This window comes from Ambystoma mexicanum, chromosome 4q, assembly GCF_040938575.1.
Source record: "Ambystoma mexicanum isolate Mex_15411 chromosome 4q, UKY_AmexF1_1, whole genome shotgun sequence".
Classification (NCBI taxonomy): Eukaryota; Metazoa; Chordata; class Amphibia; order Caudata; family Ambystomatidae; genus Ambystoma; species Ambystoma mexicanum.
In genome coordinates, this window is record NC_090928.1 from 895,586,052 (window position 1) to 895,604,570 (window position 18,519).

General features: G+C 42.7%; 1 protein-coding gene across 1 annotated transcript in view; it reads left to right on the forward strand.

Moving 5' to 3' along the window:
* The first annotated feature begins 874 nt into the window (after positions 1–874).
* The window catches only part of ABCG5 (ATP binding cassette subfamily G member 5), a 286,105-nt gene continuing 268,460 nt past the window's right edge, over positions 875–18,519 (forward strand). The window contains exons 1-2 of the mRNA XM_069607292.1: positions 875–1,095; positions 6,996–7,117. Coding sequence (XP_069463393.1) covers positions 875–1,095; positions 6,996–7,117 — 343 coding nt within the window. The remainder of the gene's footprint in view (positions 1,096–6,995; positions 7,118–18,519) is intronic.

An 18,519-nucleotide genomic window follows, 5' to 3' on the forward strand; every position in this document is an offset into this window, starting at 1 on the left:
TGTTATGGCTATTGAAGTCACTGTGATTGTTTCTCCGCCTGAACGGGTCCTAATGGTAAATGTATATGATCCCCATCATCTAAGCGAACTGAAATTATTCTAGATCATATCACTGAATTGCTGTCAAATTGGTCTGATGGGAATGATGCTGAGGTGATTCTACTAGGAGGGGATCTGAATGCTAAATGCACAAATAAAACTCGCTGTGTCTTGCAACCGAATGTGAAGGAGGAAAGTAACGCCTCCCATAAAGTTTCAAATAAACAAGGTTGTCTCTGGTTAGAGTTCCTGCAACAATGGGAGCTAGTTATGCTAAATGCCTGCGGTTCCTGCCTAAGAAGGTTACTAAGCGTAAAATTTGAGACGTGGACATAAACAATGTAGGCAACTGAATAAATGGGGCACTGCCAAATTTAACCAAGATTTCTTATTTCCTGTTATATACTGATTCAAATTATTTATTAGATCTAGACATACTCTCAGTAAATGAGATAGAACACTGACTTAAAAGGTTGGCAGCTAAATTTAGATTTTTCTCAGGACACTATGTGGTCTCAAAACCCAAATTGCAGGGTAAACGTTCGACAAACATGTAAGGGACGCTAAGCGCCAGAAGCATAAGGAAATCAGAAAGGCAATGGCTAGCGGAGTAGGAAATGAAACTGTGGTGAAAATTATTAGAAGTATTCAAAACAAATCTAGGAAATGAGTAAAGTGGTGGAACATCTCAACCAAAAACGCTGAATGGCAGCAACTGTTTAAAGCTTTATAGAGCGGGAACACTCGCTCAATGTGGCAAATGCTTAGGGCTACTAAGGGCCCCAAAGACCATCTGGTTACCAACCCTATCAGTGCAGATTGTTGGATGAAACCCATGCAGGACAATTTGAAACTGGAGCGACAGGGGACTTCCAGAGAGGGCATGGTCAATACAGATTGTGAGCTGGAGCTGAACCATGATAGTATACAGACCATGATTAAAAAGCTAAAAAGTTCCAAATCTCCAGGTCCAAATGGTTTGGCCAATGCGATCCTCAAAAATGACCTGGAGAAATGGGCTCTCATTTTGGGAATAATGCTTCACAAGGTTTGTCGGTACAGACTTATCCCAGATTCATGGCGTTAAGCTCTTCCTATTCCAATCTGCAAGACAGGGGTCCACAAATCCACATTGAATGATCGTTTATTATCAATGTTAGATGTGACGGCAAAAATCTTTTCCTCATTAGTTTTAAAGAAAGATCAGCCGTGCGTGGAATTGAACCATATTCTTGATGATTTTCAGACAGGCTTTAGACCAGGACCATCGGCTACACACAACTTGCATCTGATAGACAGATTAATTGGTAAGACAAATAACAAGGATAGCCCCGGCTTGAATGCCACATTTGTGGATTTTTCGGGCTGCCTTATGGCTCAAATTAAAGAAGCCGGGCTGTCCAAAGTATCTACTACAGATTATGGAGGTTCTACGCACTGATACCAAGGTCCAAGTAAGATTAAGCAGCGATGGCCACTTCACAGTTTGGATATCTACACATAGAGGGGTAAAGCAAGGTTGCTTGTTAGCTCCTCTATTATTTAATGTTTACTTGGCAGATCTGCCTGCCAGACTCCATTCTCTGTCACATTGTACCCCCAAAATGTAATTCCCTGGATTTCAATTAATGGAGGGGACATATTTACGAGACTATTGGAAGCATTGGTTGAACCCATCAAGTTAATTCATCTTGCTTCATTCACCAGAACACATACAGCATCGCGAAAACACTTCATTTAATACTGATACACGAAAAGTACGAGAATGGAGAAACATCACTACTAAAATATTAAGATCAAAAACCTTTTACTATAACATAACATCAAAGCTTTTTTCCAAGATGTTCTTAACATTGTTTAACAAAATCTGAAACCACTAATATTAATGAAATCTGCTCTCTCATCAGTTACCACGTGTGCAGGATTATAGACAAATTTAGAAAACAGCCTCAGTTATGTTTCCATAGTTCCAATGCAATCAGTAAATAAATGCTTCCATGTTTCAATTTGATCTTTACAGAAACAAAGTCTGCAGCATCAAATAAGTCCTTGAACCTCCAGTATAGGTAAACATTTTTTAGATGAAAACGTAGACAGGTGGAACGTAGGACCTTTGAGGGGAATCTGTGAAGGTATTTAGGCATGCACGCCGCCCAGGAGGTGATCCTAGAATACTCTTTATAATTTCTATTAGCACCCTGGCTGGGTGAGCCAGTCAATCAGTTGGCTAGGAATACAGGCTTGAACCGGCGATGAAAGCCGCGTTGCATGTTCCCTGAAAGCCGGCTCCCCCCACTCCCATCTTTCCCCATCCTCTGGCGCTTTTTTAAATTTTGCCCCCCTTCCTACTCCCACTTAATATTTTTCTCGGCACTCCCTGCCGCTCCTTTTTCTCATCTCCTGCAGGCCGTGATGGAAAGGGAAAAGGGGATCTGTACAGTGCCCCGCCTTCCCTTTCCATGGCGGCCATCTTGGAAAACTGTTTTCCTTTGTTCAACAGGACACGCGCGACTTCCCAGTGAACAAAGGAAAATGCTTTTTTTTAGCACCACAGGTTACTGCTTTCGCAACCCAGGGTGCTGATAGCCTTAATCCCCCATTTCAAGGGCTGGAACTTGGGCCAATAACTTGGGCTACCGGGCCGTTGCCTCCATTCCAGCCCTTGGAATGGGGGATTAATATAGATTTCCATTCTGGAACTGTTACTGAACCAATCCCATTCTAATAGTTTCTTTTTTTACCTGCATTGGTTATTCTAATAAAAGCTGCTACCTTCATTAAAATAGTTTCACACTGATTCACATCGCCTGTTAACACCTTACAAGATTTCAAAACCATTATTCTTTTGAAATCTCCATACAAGGAGTGCAGTTTAGCCTGTGTTATAGTGGCAAAAACAGTATGTTTCTTTAACAAAACTAATGACTTTAAGAAATGGAGTCCCAATTAATTCCTAAACATAACCATGGGTATGGATAGTGGAGGATTCAGGGCATTTTTCCATGGGAGGCACTCTAATCTTTCCAAAGTAATCCCGTTATTTGCACTCAGAGATCCCATACCAAGAATTTGAGAAGGAGTGACATTTGTTTCATAATAGATGAGGGGAGACAGGGACTACCAAGCTTATTTTGTCTTTTTCTTCCATTTGGGCAGCCAGAACCTTTGGCTTTCGTCCATGCCCTTTTCCATACACAACCCTCATTAGGATGGCCAAAGTCTGGATAGCCCAAATAAATCAAACGTTTTACTTAGGCAATAACTTCCCCATTAATCCTCCATGTGCAGTTTGTCACTGTTTGCCTATTAGAGTAATCACTGCAGTTTTTTGAGGGTTAATAGCAAACTAATTTTGTTTCATAAACCTTTCCAAAATGAAAAGGGCATGTGTAGGACCAATGGGGGTTTGGTCCATCAAAATAATATAATTGGTGTAGGCGAACCATCTTATATGCACATTGCCCGAGTTTGGGAGGAAAGGAACAGGTGTTATTCAGTGCCAAATCCAGTGATATATGTCAATTAAAAAGCCAAGGAGCAAGTACAAGCTTGCCTTAGGCGATTATGTATTACGATATCCTCAGAAACAGTGCCCAGTCCATTTAACTTGACTTGAATCCGAGTTTGAGTGTGAAGAAGAATAATCACTTAACAGACCTTGAGGTATACTCCAAATGTCTAGTTTCTGCCACAAGAGTTCCAGTTGAACTTCACGAAATGCAGCAATGAGGTCTCCACACATTGCAATAATTGGAGGAATGTTCTTCCCCCATGACTGCATCTGAAAAAAAGATAGAATACATCAATTTAAGGAGATGCCCATACTTTTACTGAACCCTGTTTGAAACCTACTGAGGATTCCAGATTGAAAGTCCCAAACGTTTAATTCTTCAAGCAAAATGTTTGCAAAAACCTTTCTAGAAGCACCAAACAAGGCTATGGGTCTATAGTTGGCCGGTTCCGACCTAACCCCCTTCTTATAGATGCAGGTAATATATGATCTAGGTCAGGACTCTGGGATCATACCTAGATGGTTAATCACCTGAAATAAATCTCAAATTGGGAATTCCCTTAAGTGTCAAATTACTTGGACTATCTGTCCCCAAAGCTCTAGATTCTTACATTTTTCTAATAATTTCCCCCATATCCGGAACATTAAAATTGCCCTGTCATTTGGAAAAATTTGCCGTATCAACTTTATCTACCACCTGTTCCTCAGAACCATATAATTTGGTAAAATGTTGCAGCCATTGGTGTTCCCCAATGGGATTACATTGCACCTAGGCTTGGAAGTTAGAGCTTTGATTAATAAATGACAAGATATCCCCTAGCTTAATTTGGAATTTTTGGCCATTAAGCCAGTTCTTATATTTCTGCTTCGATTTCTAGCGTGCCTCAGCATAGCACTCCTCATTCCGAAACCTGCTCACAAATCCTTCCACAATGTGGATTTCTGTGCTTTCCCTTCTATATCAAAAAGCTGGCAGCTAGGCTTATAATATGGAACCTGAGAATTAATCTTTCATGGAAGGAAAATCACAAAGGTGTATACTGATAGAGACTCCAAACTAATATGGGTGGTGTTCATCAAAAGTTCTGATTGATTAAATATCACTTTATTAAAAGTATCCACTTTCAGCGGACACCAAGAGATTCTATTCCGTGCAACATGTCTCTAAAGAAGCCAGGTTTGGATCATAATAAGGAGTATTAGCAGACAAAACCATGTTGAGCATGAGGCAGGCATGCTCACTTAATTCTGAATGTGTAATGTGCAATGACAGACATTTATCAAAAATGTTCCCGCCAACAATATATGTAATCAATGGTGGTCTCCGTCTTCCCTCGTTTCCAGGTGGGCCTACTGGATATATCTACTTTTAAGCTACCATTTAATCAGATCCAATTCCATTCATTCAGACATTCTGCAAGAAGTCTACCCCTAGACCCACTCTTTCCTTCAAGATCAGGGAAGAAGAGGGTCTCCACATCAGGGAGCAGAATGTCCATACCCTCCCGGACCTGAACCTGAGGGCAACAACAATTCCGGTTTTCTGCTAGAAGGATATCTGGGCCCCCCCTTTCAGGACATGCTGATAAAACCTCAGTTAAGGACTCAACCAGAAATGGTTCTGCTGTTCTTACCGTATTACAGTATACTTATATTAACAAGAGGCCAGGTGACCTGGTAGATTCTGCCCAAAACAAAGTTATCACCAAAAGCAAGTCACAAGGAGTATTCCAGTGTTCAGTCATAGCTCCCAAACTATTCATGACCATATTTATAAGACCTCCAAAGGGCATTCCCAGGTTACTCTTCAGAGCCTTCTTTAAAAATGGTATAGCCATCCCATACCGGGGCTCACACTAGTCAACGGTCTTGCAATAGTATTAAATCAAATTCATTGATTTTAGGGAAGATAACATTGAGATTTACAAAACTAGAATAACCCCTGCTATTCCATGACAACAGATTAACAGACACTTGCTTTGTCCAAGCCTGAGGCCAGCAACTTGTTTCGATGATCGATGTGGAAAATATACGCTATGCCTCAAAGTAGGTGAACACGTTTGCGTTAGCATTGAAAAGTTCAAAAAAAAGTTTATTTTGAGGTTCAATTTATTTTGCAAGAAGCAGATTACAAACCTAATTTGGGCTTTAAAATGCACATGCATGTATCTCAATGGCAGTGCAAATGACCAATTATTAACATTTCATAAAAGCAACTGGCCAGAGAATAGTTTCCCTCCCACACTTTATTCATCACTGATGGGAGTGTCTGCTGTAGCCCACAGTTACAAAAGCACTACTTCAAATAAGGAGTATGAGTTAAAGACAAAGGGTTTCATTACGAGGCCCGGCGGTAACCCTGCCAGTGCAATCGTCGTGTTGCTACCAGACTCGTAATACTTTACCGGCGCCTGAATTCCTGGTGCAACCGGGACATTACAAGTCAAGTGGCCTGGGAAGTCAGGCACCAGTAAAATGTTAGTCCCCATTCCCATAGAGTCCCATATGGGAGTGGGGACACGGAAGCGCCGGCACCGTTGCTAACGGTGCCGGCGCTTCCGTGAATAGTCTGCCTACCATGGCCGCTATGCCGGGCAGGGTCAGACCTGTCAGGTGCAGCGGCCCCGGCAGGCAAACTCGTAGTTTGCCGGTCCGGAAACAAGGGTGCAAGTGAGTTTGCCAGCATCCTTGTTTCCGGACCGGCAAACTCATAATGAAGCCCAATATCTTTGTCAAAACATTTTTCCAGCTTCAACAAGGGAGTGCAAACCCGAGGGAGTTAGATATCGAAGTTTGAAGATGTTTGTTATCCCTAAAGATATAACGCTACAAGGCTTGTGTTGGTAGCACTCAATTCCTACTGGTAACAACTTGTACAACCCCAGCTAATGTCATGGTGTAGTGAGAGGAAGTGGAAGAGAGCATTCAAAGAACCAGAGGATGTGGTGAAGCATTAGGGTCTCCACCAGTAAGGCCACCATTTGACATTGGTGGGGGATGGTGGGGAAATTGAGCCCCCTCCAAAGACAATAAATCCCAGAGGACCACAAAAGTGCAAACTGTTCTATATGCTTTGTTTTGGACGACTCTCACCGTATTCCTTCACTGCCTTTCATCCTTTTACTGCCATTGACACTGAGGCCCTATTAGTGCACACAGTAAAGTGATTCCTTTAATTCCCCATGCTTATTGTATTTTGCAGTGCATCCAAACTGTTGAATTTCCAAGTACTTAATCCAAACCCTAATTTCGTAAAGTGTTCCTATTCTACTGGTCAAAAGGTTTGTTCAAAATGACTTCATTAGAAGAAGTAATTATTAATTCAGAATATGGCAAGGATTATTTGATCTAATCTTGTATATCAAAATATAGATCCAGTATAATTGTATTACGTTTTTGGGAATGTAAATGCTCATTGAACTGTTCTTCCCTTTTTTCTTCCAAGTGAACGCGTTGGACCCTGGTGGGACATTCCTTCATATAATAAAAAATGGACAAGGCAAATCTTAAAAGATGTATCATTCTACTTGGAGGGTGGACAGATTATGGGAATCTTAGGAAATTCTGGTAAGAATACAATAGTTACCCTTCATAAAAGAATAAATGTACATTCCTTAACGCAATTTATGATGTAATGTTAAGATTATGTTCCTTTAAGATTACCCTCTTTCACTTCCTAAATTGAAATGCAAATGAATATCACAGGTAAGCATTTACTCTATACATCGTATCAATCTGCTTCTTTTGCATTCCACTCGGGTAAAACACGCTGATTGAGATAATGCAAACAGTACTTGCCCTGAAAATTGTCTTTGGGTGAGAAACATTCTACCAAACAGCTTGAGACTACTTGTTGGTCTTCCCCTCTACTTCCTCTCCCCTCTAACAAAGACTTGAACCTTTCTACTTACACCCTCTACAACCTACCAGGATGCTCACTCACCTCTGCACAACACCACAAGGCTGACCAGCACACTAAGCAAAATCAATCTCTCTTTACATTCCTTATTCTTGACTTCAGGTCCATCCATTGTATTGTCCGACTCCCACCATTTCAATTGGATCTCCTTGTACTCTACCTCTTGAATTTTACACTCCTCCTCCCTCTTTAATCTCTCAGACACCACCACTCTTGTGCTCCTCCAGCTTCTACTCCTTCTTCTTACTTTCTCCATTCCACCGAAATAGCCTCCCGTAAAATATATAAGCTATAGCTGTAAGCTTCAAGTCCATACTCAAGCTCTACCTTCTGCCTTGCAAATGGGGTCCCCCTTCCCCAACTGACTTCAGTCCACCCCGGTTATACTACCCCGTTCATATGTTCAGCTGTAAATATGTGAATATGTATAATATCATATATTGGGGCACTTAGCCTATACTATGTGTGTTAGCTATGCCTGTTTACTTGTCCATGTCCCAGGTTTCTGTTTCCCATTACCTTTCCTCATAAACAACGGCTGATCATTCCTAAATACCCTCAATGTGTTGTAAAGGCAGTGAAATTGTAATTCGAATTGTTATGAGACTGTCTCTGCGCTTAGAACTAGTATTCTCATTAGTTAATCCAAAATTAACAGTGCATTTGTTCGATTCTATGAATCGAACAAATGGACTAGTATTCTTGTATTGCAAGACTTCAATACGAGAATACTATTGCACAAATTAATGTTTGGACTATTCTTAAGATTCATAGAATCGAACAAATGCACTGTTAATTTTGGATTAACTAATGAGAATACTAGTTCCAAGCACGGAGACAGTCTCATAACAATTCGAATTACAATTTCACTGCAGTCTGAAACGTTTGTGGGAGGTTCACAGTTATTGAGACTCCCGCTGCTGGATACTTGACTCTTTTTTCAATCAAAACGCTCAATAGGTTTGGTAAACAGTGCACAGTAACTTGTATCATACCCATAATTTAGTTTTTTCTGTTCATTTGATACACACTGTGCCAGCTGACTTCCAATTGAGAATATGAGTGACCATATGTGCAACAGGGATGAGGACAGGGCCGCACTTTTTGCACCAATGGGGAGTACTGCGAACCCATTAAAAAATAATTACAGTTCAGTAGAAACTTTAAAGCAAGAATTTAGCAAATTCGAAAGACTCTCTTAGAGAGAAATTAACAAATATTGGGAGCATGCATCACTAGCCAATTATCTAGAGAACGACATTATCCCTCGTGGTTTGAGAATCTTGATTTTTCCCAATTTTGACAAAGATGAGGATGCTGATTTAGCAGAAAAATTGGAACCGAACTTAAGCTCAAGTTCTAAAACCATGTTGGAATTACTTATGACACATGCAACAAGGGAGCATAAAAGGGTGATTGAACAAATCACGGAAGTCAAAGAGGAAATTAAGAATATGACTAATGCAGAAGCAACCAAACAAAAGAATTTTGAAAAAATGAATGAGATCCTTAGAGAATATCAGGATGATATTAAAATGAGGAAATTTAGTAAATTCTTTCGAGATGACAAAGATTACAGACTTGATAGAATCTACACATTTCAAACTACATATGATAACAGTGGCCCAAGATCCACACCCAGTTCATCACATATTACTCCCGCTAGCTCAAGATTGACTAGGAGGACCTTTATTCTAATTCACAAGTAACAAACTCATCTTGCTTTGAAGAGAGACAGATGAGTCTTTGAGAAGTGTGCATGACAAACAAACCTAGAGGCCTTGATAACAACCAAATCGGTCGAAACACGTGTTGGCTATATCTATGAACTATTGTAAGACTTCAGTACAAGAATACTATTGCACAAATTAATGTTTGGACTATTCTTACGATTCATAGAATCAAACAAATGCATTGTTCATTTTGGATTAACTAATGAGAATACTAGTTCCAAGCGTGGAGACAGTCTTATAACAATTCGAATTACAATTTCACTGCAATCTGAACCGTTTGTGGGAGGTTCACAGTTATTGAGACTCCCGCTGCTGGATCCTTGACTCTTTTTTTAATCAATAGGTAATCACTCAATAGGTTTGGTAAACAGCGCACAGTAACTTGTATCATGCCCATAATTTAGATGTTTGTGTTGTAAAGGCACCCTGTCCCGGGACTAGCCTTTATTGCTTCCTAGGCATGTCATTTCTAGTCAAAATGACACCCCAGCCTTCAATAAATGCAAATACAAACTAATACAAAGGGCAACATATGTTTTAATGTTGCATGCAATGTATGTTATACCACTTCTCACAGAGGATCCAGAAACAGTTTGGAGTCACCCCACTATGGATTTGGGGGAAGTTCATTATATTCCAACTTCTGATTTGATAACTCCCAAACTGATTTTCCTAGGGTTGTGAGGCACACCAATCAAGGTTGTGGCTCCCAACACGGCCTGGTTGGGGAATTTCCCTAGCCCCTGCCCCCTATGAGGAGTAAAAACGGACAACCCAAGTGTTAAAAAGCTCTATCAACTGAACTAGCTGGCTTCCGGAGTGGTGGAGAGGAAAGGGAAGATGTGTTGGGTGGGAGTGTTAGGGGTGTAAGGTCAACAAATTAAAAAAGACTAAACTCTTCAAGGGGTTGATTTACAGCTCTCCATGCATTATAAGAGTTCCCTGCCCTAAGCCAAAGATTTGGAGATAAGGGAGTATGAAGAGTCAGAAATGAAACCCAGACGCAGAAGACTCATAGTTTTGTTCATAGACTTTATTAAAATGAAAAGGGGTTGGGAAATGCCTCACTATCCCTAATCTAGGTGGTATTTCCCTAGCTCAAACAAAACAAATGGTCTGTCCAGTGTCAAGATGTCCAAAGTAAATATATGTCCTGTGTCCAAAATCCTATCCTCGCCCTCACACTTTAAAACTAACTCAAAGGTGCTAAGGGAATTGTCTCTTGCTTCTTGAAGTTGGACATGGGTCTTCCTTGGGATTCTCTTTTAATGGTACTGCACTTTGGGTGTGGGTCTCAGACTCACAGGACACCTGTTATACTCCCCTGACAGGTTTTTTTGTTCATTCAAATGCAATGCAAAATCCCCAAGGGCATGGATCTTCCTTGGATCCTCTTTTATAGTAATTTATATATACTTTATTTTGCCTGGTGTACCCTCTTGCCAGGACTTTTATGCAGCTTGTTCCACACACTTGACTTTGGTTCACACACTTGGCTTTGCCTAGTATACTCTCCTGCCAGGACTTTCATGCAGTGTGTTCTACACACTTGACTCTAGTTCACAAACTTGGCTTTGCCTGGTACACTCTTCTGCCAGACCTTTCATGCAGCTTGTTCTACTCACTTGACTTGAGTTCCCACACTTGCTTTGCCTGGTATGCTCTCCTTTCAGGACTGTCATGCAGCTTCTTTATACAGCAAGTGTTTGATACCTTTCTAAAAAGTAAAATCAGCTTGTTTTACAAAAAGATCTGGTGTAGTCCCAAAAGCACCATGGCTGCTTCCAAACCTGTGTCCAGGTTGTGGTGTCGGAATGGGGATTACTGGGACATTCTGACCCTTGCGGACCCAGTAATTCCCCCATAGAGCTCAATGGGAATGGGGAATAGGGAAGGAGCTAATAACGGGCCCGCAAATTAAAAGCCCGTTATTAGCTCCCTGGTCCCTTAACGGGTCCCGCTAAGGGCCGCTGGAAAAACCAGCCGGCCCTAGTGGGACCCGCTAAGGGACCTCAGAATGCGGCGGTAGGGGGTTAACGGCACCGGCATCCTTACCGGTGCCGTTAACCCCCTACAGCCCCACTCGTAATGACCCGAATGTCCCTTTGGTTTCTCTCTTTCGGTTTTCCCCAAGTTCATATCATGGGTCCCAGACCCCAGTTACACTGCCTAGAGCCTGCGTTCTGATGCCCAACAGTGCCTTAGTGTCCCAACCCTTTCCCTGTGCTCATCTGTTTGTTTGCTGCGCTTCTGCCGCATTCCCGATCCCATGTTGGATGTTTCACTGGCTCTCACATCTCTGGCGGCCACTGCAAGCGCCTCTGGTGGGTGTGCAGTCTTTGTTTAGCGTTCCAGCTTCCCCAGCACTCAGAAAGCTCTCACTGGAGCTGCCCTGCACACGCTGCGCAATGGATTTCCTTCTCGCTCCGTTCTGCCGTTCGGATGTCCGCGATGCCGCCGGTACCTCGATCTACCTTGCGCTGGAGAACTCATTTCCTTTCCCTGCATGGTTTTGAACCATGCCAGGCCAATGGGATTGTCCCAAAAACTAGACCACTGGTATTGATTTTCTTTAGGAGTAATCATTACTACTCCTTGTCTCTTCCACGTTTTAGTTTCTGTCATGGCGTTTTTCCATGTGATATTGAGGAGACCGGTGTTGGTTCTCTTTAGGCATAATCATTACTACTCCTTGCCCTTCCCCGTCCCAGTTCCCATCATGCTGGTTTTCGTGTGATATTGAGGAATACTGGCTATAGGCTTAGCAAGTGATTGAGGGGGGTTTGTTACAAAATGCCTTTAAGGCCTGAGTAAGGGAGGAAACATCCCTAGAAGGGAATGGGGGATCTGGGACTTCATGTGACCATGCCATGTCACCCCCCTCAGGGTTGCCTCTTCCCATGTGGTCCTCCCTCATATAGCCACTCCCAGGATCACGATCAGCTAGCGGCTGCCGTCCCCTGGTCACATGAGTAGAAGCTATCTCTGGAGAAAGAGTGATGACATCAACAGATTCATAACATACCCTTTCCCTAAACCTTTGGCTTCCCGCCGAAATGTTCTTTTTTAATTATGACTTGGGGTTTCCCCTGGGATATGGATTTCTGCTTCATATTTGGGTTTCCACGGCCAGACAGGGCTTTCTGGTATAAACCCGTTTTCATCCCAGGAGTCAAAATGAGAGTAAGCACTTGAGGAGGTGTTAACTCACTTCAAAAGGGTTTAGAATTGTGTAAAGGCGGTATCTATAATAGTTTCTTCTGGCAGCCCTGGAATAATAGCTGTGGTGATCCGAGTGGTTTCACCCTGTACCTGGTGTTAGGGAGAATTCTCTTGAATAGCTAATTTCCCTTACCTCCTGAGTCCCTCAGCAGCTTTTCTGGATTTCTAGGATTTATTTTTTCAGAGTGTGAGCCTTTTTTCCCCACTCTTACATGTGTTTTGCTGTGTGTGCTTAACATTTTCTTGTGTTTATAGACTGTGGAGCCTCAGATACTCCATAGTCATCATCTTTTTACTGTGTGTTACACAGCACCTTCAGTGCAGTGACACAGGGTTGTGTTTGCGACTTCCCAACTCAGACTCCATTTTCTGGGACTGACTACTGTCTCCCAGAACATGTAAAGTTGCCATTAACTTTATTAGTTTTTTAAATTCACAGACCCAGTACAAACTATCTTACATAGAGTACTGGAAAGGGTTAATACTTATCCCTTTTGCCTGTTTCTCTTGGAGCATTGTTTCACTCCCTTTTCATCAAGACTTGGCTGGTGGCAGTGGTAACTACCCTATTTTACCTACAGCGGTTATCTTAAATAACCCTAGTATTGTTTTAGGCTATCTAGGAAGCCTCGAACTGAAACCCGCTAGACCATATATGTTTTTGTACGGTTCTGGCTGGGTTTATTCGCCATTTCTTTTTGAAAATGTCTTTCTCGTGTTTTACTCTGCGCGCCAAACCAGGTTTGGTTCCTTTGTTCACCGTCTTTTCGCAGGCTTCTACACAGAAGCCCTCTTTAGGTGCCTGAAAGTCTGGGTAGGCAGGATGTGAGGGAGGGGTTTTAGGACCCCTGCCTTGGGTGCGACTTGGTAACCCATGTCGTACTCCTGTGTGATTGGCTAGGTGACTGTCCCGCCAGGACAGCCACCCTGCTGTGTGATTGACAGCCAGGCTGTGTGAATGGGGGAAAACTGCATAAAAAGCAGGTGTCTGGGATTGGAAAGGCAAAGTCGCCACTGGAATGAAAGAACTGATGAGGAGCTGATGGAAGAGGACCCCTACAACGACTGAACCGCCCGGTGAAGCCCTGCTGCAGGTCCAAATCTTCAGACTCCAACGACAGAGAAGATCTACCAGGAATCTTCTTCCCCTGAGCTGGTGGGACCAACCAGTTCACCCAAACTGCAAGCCAGGATTCCCTCCTCTGGTCGAATTTGCTGTACAGAGCTACAGCGAACCGGATAGCCAGGAAGGTCGAACCCTGCTTGGGTTTTAAGGAGCGCATCTTTTATTTGTTGCTTTGCTCTGCTGCTGGTTTCTTCCTTGGGCAGTGCAGGACCCTCCAGTCTTCCTACTTCGTGTCATTCTGACAGTCGCTTCAGGAACAGTGAGCCTGCAGGAACTGCCAGGAACGTCGCTTCAGCTACAGCTTTTTTTCCAATTAAAGGTACTGTGCAAATCCGGTTGTTCGTTTCGTCCAGCCGTGGTGAAGGTGTGTGAAACCTTTCGCCAATCTGAGGGCTTGTCCTTCTCTACTCTTTAAACTAACTTTACTGCCGACCAACTTCGTCCGGAACCCTTGGTAAAGAATTAACCGCAAACTACCCTGAAATGTGTGATCTTGAGAAAAAGACTTTTGTCCTATTAACTTTGGCCCTAAGCCTTTTTGATTTGATTCCATCACTGTAGTTCCTCTTTGTAGATTGCCCAGCTTACTTACCTGTTGGTGCTGCTCAATTTTAGTCTAACTTTGTTTTTCCCTGCCTTTTTAAATTGCTGGAGTGCCATTTTGCTCACACTTCGTTTTGAGTTTAACTTGTCCAGAATCTATTGGGAGTGATGTGGTGTATTAAGAGCATGATTTTTCAACTGCTTTACTTAAGTGAGATGTTATACAACTGATGTGTAAATACATGTATATTCTTTTACTCAGAAACGTTGAGTCAGTGTTTGTTTGAATCATAGTAATTGCTGTCCTTTGTGTAACTATTGATGCTGCTCGCTTGCTCTTTGAGATAAGACTGACTGCTCAGCCATCGCTACCACTTTTACTTTGTAGTACAGGCTTGTATCAAAGGTGAATTTGTACTGTCACTTGTAGTCTTAATTGTGTTTGGTGTTGCCAAAGGGTACTGCATATAATTCTGCCTAACACTGGTGTACAGCGGTGAGGATCAAGTATAATAATTACACTTAGAGTGCTGCTATTGCCTTGGATCAAATAACCACAAGGCTAACATCACTAAAAAGCAATATTAATCATGTCTGATATGGAAAGCTACAGTCAGGAGACCCTCCTTAGTTACACTGTGGATTATCTAAAAACTCTGTGTAGAGAAAGGAATCTCTCTGCCAAAGGCAAAAAGTCTGAATTGATTGAAACGTTGTTAAAGAACCAAAGTCTGGGGAGTGGGTCTAAAATGCCTGACTCTCCAGCAAATGTGGAAAATAATGAGGATGATAATGGCCCTCATTACAAGTCAGGCGTTAAGGGTTTAACGGCTTTTTGTAGGCGTTAAAATCCAAGGCGCTAAGCGACCTTGGTGCTAATTACGGCACCGTAATTTACGGTGCCGTAATTAGCGCCTTCCCCATCCCCACTATGCCCTATGGGGCAAAAATGGGAATGGGGAATTACCGCCCCACTCACCTTAGAATGGGGTGGTAATTCCGCCATCCACCATGGCGGAATCCGGCATGGACCATGGTGCTAATAGCACCATGGTCCACCGCGGGACTTGTAATGAGGGCTAATGTGTCTATTATTGATGAGTTAGAGGAAGTAGATGTGTTTCCTAAAGTAGGTCTCACTGCTCCCTTACCAGCTCAGCAAACTCAAGCTTTGTCCACTGGGACCCCATCAGGTCCTACACTCAGTCCTGAATTCATTGCTCTAGAAAAGATGAGGCTTGAATTGGAATTCAAACGTTTAAATGCTCAAACTGAACAAAACCACCAAGAACTTAAGCTCAGAGAAATGGAGTTGAATCATGAACTAGAAATGAAAAGGTTATTGTTATGAAGAGGCTGGCGCAGACAGGTAAGTGAAATAAAGGTTTTATTTAGATTATAAGAAGGGAAGAAGACCCCCAACATTAAGAGGCTCCTCTCCTTCAGCTCTTTCTCCAACTGACAAACATTAGAACACAGAAACAAGAAATGCTGTCATCAACATTCCATGACATCATACAGGGATGCAGCACACAGGGATGAAGCAATATGAAAAGCATTAAAGACTTCCTTCTCTTCATACTCTTCATAAGTCACCACAACACATCTCCCCTTTTTTTTTAACTTCACTTATCATCTAAGTTTTAATCTCAACAAAATACTTTAAAGATGTCACATTAATGACCAAGATAACTCAACAATGGTCCAGTCTATGGCACATAAACTTATATATGGCCTCTCTTAACAGTAGCAATTCTGTCTTTATTCCACACTTGTCCTCCAGCCACGCGTACGGCCCCTTTCATGACTGCTACCACTCTGACCGGATCCGAATAAAGAGATTCTCCTTTCCTCTTGACAGTTCCCTTCTTAATCCTGACCCAATCTCCACACTCTACGCGCAGTTCTTTCTTACCTCTCTTCAGGTTTTCACGCGCAACCCATTCAGACCTCTTCCTCACCAATGACTTCCTCACTTCATCAACAACCAGATCCGTTTCCCTACTCCTACCCAGCCATGGCGGACACGCCATGGAATATGTCTTCCTGCCTCTCATAACCTCAAACGGGCACAGACCTGTTGTTGAATGTGGCGCCATCCTCAGGGCCCAGATCCTATTCTGTATCATGGCCAACTTATCCAATCCGCACTCTTCTCCCATGCGAATACTCTCCATCACACACCTATTCAACCTTTCAACCACTCCATTGGATTCGGGATGATACAATGAGGTTCTTTTGTGATCAACTCCACATTTCCTTAAATAGCTGGTGAAGTTGCCCCCTACAAACTGGGGACCATTGTCCGTCAACAAACTCTCTGGTAGACCTTCATTGGAAAATATCTCCTGCAATGTCTTTATCATGCTTTCTCCTGTGACATCTCTCACAATTTTAAAATTCACCCATCTAGAAAACAGATCTACCACCAGAACTATGAACCTTCCACGTCCATAACCCAATTCCACAGGACCAAGGATATCCATGGCGAGATCACTCCATATCCTAAATGGGAGACCCACGTCCACCAATGGCTGCTTCTTGGCTACAATTCCCTTCCCACTCTTGACACAAAATTGACAATTTGCTAAACAATTTTCTATTTCCTTGTCAAAACCCGGCCACCAATAGTCTTCTCTCAACACACCTTTGGTTTTGGTAACTCCTATGTGACCGCTATGTGCCAGCTCTATCACTTTCTTCCTCAAACCAACTGAAACCACAGCCCTTCCCCATCTGAACAATACCCCATCGATGACCGACAATTCATCCTTCACTTCCCAATACGGCCTCACGCCCTCCGCCACTTCTGCCTTATTGGGCCATGCCGCAGAAACAACATACGGAATTATTTTATTTATGTTCTCATCGCTCCTCATCCCATCCAACCACTCCTGTTTGGACACTATACCGTCAGTGTTGACAAACACTAATTCCATTTCTTCACTTTCCACAATACCAGAGTCAACTACTTTCATCCTTGATAAATTGTCAGCCAGTATATTGTCCTTTCCGGGAATGACCTCCATCTTGAAACAATGTGTCTGCATTCTGGTGACCCACCCTGCCACCTTTGCGGGAAACCTTATCAAGGCCCTTATTCTCGAATATAGCTTTAAGTGGTTTGTGATCTGTACGAATTACATACTCTATACCCCACACAAAGTTTCTGAATCGTTCCACAGCCCAGAAACATGCCAATGCCTCCTTTTCGAGAACAGAATATCTCACCTCCGCACCCTTGAGACCCCTTGAGGCATGAGCTATCACCTCTTCAGACCCATCATCTTGTTTCTGGGATAAAACTGCGCCTAGTCCACATTCACTTGCATCCACTGTGATGATGGATGGCTTTCTTGTGTCGAAACATCCTAATGGTTGGGCTAAGTTTATCTCTTCTTTTATTCCATTGAATTCCGCCTCACACTGACCATTCCACACAAATTCAACACCTTTGCTCAGAATTTTCCTCATTTCATGCACTTTGTCAGCATAATTTACCACAAATGTCTGATAAAACTCTGTCATTCCTAGAAAAGAGCGCAATTCACTCTTATCATTTGGTCTCTCTATCCTCTTTATGGCACTCACCATCTCTTCCTTGGGTCTGATACCATTCCCCGACACTTCATGTCCCAAATAGTCCACTTTTGTCACAGCAAATTTGCATATCTCTTCTCTCAGCGTGATACCTCTTTCCTCAAATATCTTCAACACCTTACATAAATTTCTGTCATGCTCCTCCAATGTCACTCCACTCACCAACACATCATCCTGAAAACAGAAAACACCCTTCACCCCCTTCAACAGGCGATCCATGATTTTCTGGAACACTGAGGAGGCGGACGCTAACCCAAAGGGCATCCTCCTAAATTGGAATTCTCCTTCATGTGTCACAAACGCTGTAACTTTCCTACATGCCTCCTCCAACTCCACCTGATGATAGGCTGACGTCATGTCCAGTTTAGAGAAGTATTTTCCCCAACCCACCATGGTTAACAACTCACCCATGTTGGGCAGAGGGTGCCTGTCCACCAACACACACTTATTCAACTCGCGCATATCAACGCATAGCCTCAGATCCCCTGAACTTTTCTTCACAATCACGACTGGGGAAACCCACTCGACCCCCCCAGCTCTTTCAATCACTCCTGACTTGAGAAGCTTCTCCAACTCCTTCTTTACTCTGTCCCTTAACGTAAAAGGGACGGGCCTGAGCTTCGCCACAGTGGGAACACTGCCTCTTTTCAATAGTATCTGATGTTGAAATCCCTTCACTCTTCCCGATGTCTCGTCAAATACCTTCCCATACTCTCTCACATACTTGCTATACGTTGAACATACTTCTGATACTTGTAAAACTTGTTCAGGGTGGTTGGGATCTAATCTGATTCCCAAATTCTTTTGCTCTCTCCATCCTAACAAG